The 4,586-nt window shown below is 48.9% G+C and overlaps 2 protein-coding genes across 2 annotated transcripts; both read left to right on the top strand.

Moving 5' to 3' along the window:
• Positions 1-67: 67 nt before the first annotated feature.
• Pmar_PMAR007661 (hypothetical protein) lies at positions 68-3,010 on the top strand (the record flags this gene model as incomplete). Its single annotated transcript, XM_002769204.1, has 16 exons — positions 68-158; positions 347-454; positions 481-646; positions 695-754; positions 805-867; positions 913-990; positions 1,037-1,118; positions 1,168-1,310; positions 1,375-1,534; positions 1,698-1,808; positions 1,858-1,954; positions 2,002-2,141; positions 2,192-2,370; positions 2,422-2,552; positions 2,610-2,696; positions 2,741-3,010. 16 exons carry the CDS (start codon positions 68-70, stop codon positions 2,776-2,778), a joined length of 1,734 nt encoding a protein of 577 aa, XP_002769250.1. The 3' UTR covers positions 2,779-3,010.
• A 90-nt stretch (positions 3,011-3,100) lies between these two features.
• Pmar_PMAR007660 (gamma-soluble nsf attachment protein, putative) lies at positions 3,101-4,401 on the top strand (the record flags this gene model as incomplete). The annotated part of the gene is made up of 7 exons (XM_002769203.1): positions 3,101-3,130; positions 3,232-3,365; positions 3,447-3,576; positions 3,621-3,751; positions 3,799-3,922; positions 4,083-4,195; positions 4,245-4,401. The coding sequence occupies 7 exons, from the start codon at positions 3,101-3,103 to the stop codon at positions 4,399-4,401; spliced, it is 819 nt and encodes a 272-aa protein (XP_002769249.1).
• Between the last annotated feature and the right edge of the window lie 185 nt (positions 4,402-4,586).

The raw sequence follows: 4,586 nt of genomic DNA, 5'->3' as shown, positions 1-4,586 counted from the left end.
TTGACGAGGCTCACTTCACCAGTAGGACTCCTCTTATACCTCCCATTACGGCCAGCAAGAAGGTACTATGGGCGTATCTTGTGTGCTCCTCGAGATGATAGAGATGTCGCATCTACTCATATTCTTCCCGAGAGTCGGTGTACTGGGTGACGGGTCCAGTAGTGTATATATACTTTTCTTGACGCGTCCAGTATACCATTGACTCCCTGGCTCGGCAACGATTGACTCTGATTTGTCAATATCTACTGGTTGGAAAAAATTATACCAGGATCCTCACTATTTTAATCTTCCGCTGATTGTTATTTCCGTGGTTACTCTCCTCCGATTTGCTCCCCCCTCTCTTCAGCTCTCATCCTCATTGGTACGGTTGCCCATCAGCAAGCGGTCGAGTCAGAAGTGCACCCACAAGAAGAGAAGAGCCGCATCCTCCCAGCGAAGTATTTGAAAGTCACAGGTTGTAGTTGTAGCTCTTCCCACTAGGTATTGACTACGTCACCTTTGCTACAGCTTCTGGACGCAGTATTCCAGTAGTCAGCCGATATACGAACGTGAAGGTCATCGGTACTGGCAGTTATGGCACTGTACTATCAGCCAAAGATGCTGTAGCAGAGGCCACGGGGATAGGACCCATGGAAGTCGCTGTGAAGTGAACTTGTGAACTTTTGGTGGTTTTTCTATCAGAAACTACCTTCAGGCACACTGTTCTAGTCGAGGACAAATTGAATGTCGAGGACTGGCCGGATATCGTTAGAATGTATCACAAGTTCATCGACGCAGTGCCGGAATCGATTTCATCGCTTTCAGAATTAGGGAAGTAGAGTTACTCCGTGACTTCCACCACGAAAATATCCTGTCGATCAGCGACATGTAAGTGCATGTTCTGTGTTGGAACTTTTCCATGCAGCCTGATAGATTCCCTCAACCCAGCGGTTACGCCATGACCAGCATTGGTATCGTCACGCCGATGTACAAAGGAGGCACACTGGCGACGTAGGTTTCTGGGCGATGCTATTTAGGAGTACCCATGATGTACCAGATATCAGCCGCGCTCACTAGCTCAAATCATGGCATTCAGTCGGCAGATACTCTGTGCTCTCTCCTTTATGCATAATAACAATGTAATAGGCTGCAGCAGGCTCATGAGTACTAGTAGCCGTTTCCCTCTAGGTCCTTCATCGCGATATCAAGAGAGATAACATTTTCGTGACAGAGGATGGCCGTTCGGTGGTCCTGGGGGACTTCGGCTTAGCGAGAGGTCCTATCTGGGAATCATTCGTGGTGTATACAGAAACTGACTGGGACTTGCAAAAGTTGGAAGAATCTCAGTGTTAAGACGATTTCCTTATTCTCAGCCTCTCCATACCCCTTGGCTAGACTCTCCACTCCGTACCGTAGCGTTCCTGGTGACCGAATGGGGATGAGGTCGTCGACGTCTGGCAGCACTGCTGAGGTCATGACCACGCGCATCGTGACAGCACCGTATCGAGCACCGGAACTACTGTTGAACCACGATCACTATGATGGTCGGATAGATGTAATAAGAAATACCACAGTTGGCTGGGCGATGGATAATCGTTTGTGACTGTTGTTGCGAGGAGTGATGTACTACGTGACGAGTGGCTAGGTTGACTAGTACATTCATGCAAGACTGAAAGGATTGTATTGAGAGGAGTCGTGGGTGTTCTTTTATATGGTAGGTGTTCGCCACCGGCTGCGTGGTTGCTGAGCTCATCTTTGCTCCGGGTAGCAGCCGGTCTCATCTATTTAAACACGATGATACTAATAACAAGGATTTGGAATATCAATATGTATGCATCTCATAGGTGTTGTGCTCGTCATCACTGGCCTCTCTCTCAGACTAGGGACTGTCTGGCACAGCAGTTGGTGATGGACTGCCTTCTTAACGGGGATGATGATACCGATGAGGCCTTAGAGAGCCGCATAGATGCTATGAGTAGTCGTTGCAAAGCGTCTGTAGGCGGTAGCTCCTATGTTCATCAGGCGACTGGCTTGATTACGGTCCGAGGGCGAGGTATTTGAAGCAGTTCCAGGGTCTAACGGTATCGGAGGACCTTAGGAGAGCCGTTTTGATGGAGTCTTGTACTGTACAGAAGGTTCGGGAGAAGTTTGCAATAATACAGGTGGGAAAGTTGTATAGTTTTCCGACGAAGCGTAGTTTTCTTCTCAACAGGCTGAAAATCCAGGACCGTTGGTGATGCACGTGCTGAGATCCCTGCTGACTTTCGATCCTCGCCAGCGACCCCAGTCTCAAGAAATGCTACTCGAATTCGACGAAGTCTTCGACATGGGTTTTGAAGGTTATTGCGGAGAAGGCGAGTACAGCGGCCCTTCAGAAGACGATTTAGAACTGTAAGGTCTCCGGTTCAATTCCCGGACTCGTCATCTGGCCTCTCTATGCAGTGAAATTGAAACTGGCTTGCCCACCGAGTCTAGCCGTTACGTTTGCGCTAAAGAGATCTTGTGGAACCTGATGTTGGACAGTCGGAAGACTCTCAAGTCATCAGGAAAGATAGAGGCCCGTCGGGTCACAGGTAATACAGGCGGGATTAGCGCTATTGATATGATGCCGTCCCTTGCTATGTGTTCAGATATTTTTGAGCATGATCGATTCACGGCTGGTAGTGGGATAGGTCGTATACACCAACTGGCTGATGAATTAAGCCGCAAATACTTGAGTAATTCAACGGAATCACCGCGGTATCGTCATCAGCTTGCTCAGGTCGGCGAGTGGTACCGACTTCTGCTCATCCCGATTGAGCGAACGTTCCTTCATTACAGCTGAGTTACTATATTTTCTTTGCACTGGGGCTCTATGTTATATATAAGTTTTGATTGCTGCTGCCGTTTGTTTCCGGAAGACACCTAAGAGCTATTGTGGAATAATATGCAACCATTCGCCTACGTGGTAGCACTGGAGATCCACGGCTTGTCTTTAACTCTGTTACGAATTACAAACAACCTGATTGATTGTCCCCTGAGCTCCTCGATACTCTGGCTTAGCATCAGCGAATGCTCATGTGTGTTGTGTTAAACAGTGGGTTAGATGGACGTCGGTTACTTTAGTCTGTAACGATCAAAAATGTCTATGGTCGAGGAAGCAAGAGATCATGTGAAGAAAGCTCAGGAAGCGTAAAGGGCCAGTGCCTTCAAAGGACAGTATTTTGCACTGAGCCCCTGCTCAGGTTACATCCGTCAATTTGGCGACTACAGTTCTCTCCAGACTATTTAGTAGCCGCCCTGGAACTCTCTCAAGCGGCAGCGTGTTTCCAATCAGCTTCCTTGAACGACCAAGCAGCCAAAGCATGGCTGAAGGCAGCAGAACTTAGGAAGACTAACCTCCGAGAGTAGGCTCGTTGACTTGGTGCGCGCTGTCGATAGTTTTTTGATGAGACTCGTTCATCTGCGTTTCCATGCATCCATCTTAGTTTCCAAGGAGCTGCTCGTAACTTCGAGTCGGCTGGGCAGCTGATGCACAACCCTGAACATTACAAATCGGCTGCTGATTCTTACTTGGCAGCTGGGAAGGCCGACCAAGCTGCTCGTGCCTGGACTAGGGTGAAGTGGATTTTGTTGATTGCTGGCCTCATGGCTATATGCAGGTAGCGGGGATACTAGCGAAGACGGATCCTGAAGGGGCCACTGATGCGTATAGAAAAGTGGTGGACATCTATAGGGCCGACGGAGATGTCAAGCATGGAGGAAATGCCTATGCATTGGAAGCATTGCGGGTGTACGATATCGTGTGTAGAAGAAGCTGTGGCAATGTTTCTCGAGTAGATACCAGGACTGGTTATTGTCACGGCATGAACTCGAGAAGTGGCTGGAAGCATCGAAGGAGAGCAGTACACTCCTTGAAGCTGCAGGGCTCTACGCATCAACCCATAAGGAGCTGCTAGCTCGAGTGAGTCATTATCAGGTCGGGGAATGTAGTCGACAGCTACTCTCAGGTGGTCGTGCTACTCTCGATGGGTGACAGTGTAAGGGCGGACGAAGTCCTGGCATCTTGTCTTAACGTAACTGGCATGGTTTTGTGACATGAACAAGTTTCGACGTCTGGTCAGGTGAATGGATTTCTAGCCTCTGAGGAGATGGCTGCTGGTGAGGGTATGGTCATCGCCTACCGTAACAATGACGCTGAGGCTCTACAGGATGCTGTGAATAAAAACTGTGTCAAGTAAGACCACCAGTCTAAGTCCCTCACATCATCCTGCTCGCGATGGTAGGTTTTTGCCTATCGAGATAGTCAAGATAGCGAAGTCGTTGAAGGTCGCTGAGCTCCCATCCCCGTCTCCGTCACCTGGGGGGAACCCAGGTCCAGAGAACGATGCTACAGATGCCGCTGAACCTACTCCAGAGGGACTTGGTGCGTTATTACTCTAATTCTGATGTTATCGCGTTGTTGAGTTGTTGTCGAGCAGTGGAGTCTGACACGTTCATACGCCTAGAACACGACATATAGACTTCAAGCTGGCTGACACAACGATTCATGTGTGCTGAGGTTACCGAAATCAACGACCTTGAGACGAGTAGCCATGTCCTTCTTGCTTCCGTCATCCAATGTTCAT

The sequence above is a fragment of the Perkinsus marinus genome (genome assembly GCF_000006405.1).
Source record: "Perkinsus marinus ATCC 50983 genomic scaffold scf_1104296966226, whole genome shotgun sequence".
NCBI classification, from domain to species: domain Eukaryota; phylum Perkinsozoa; order Perkinsida; family Perkinsidae; genus Perkinsus; species Perkinsus marinus.
The sequence above is the reverse complement of the archived record's forward strand: the minus strand, read 5'-3'. Positions and strand labels throughout refer to the sequence as shown.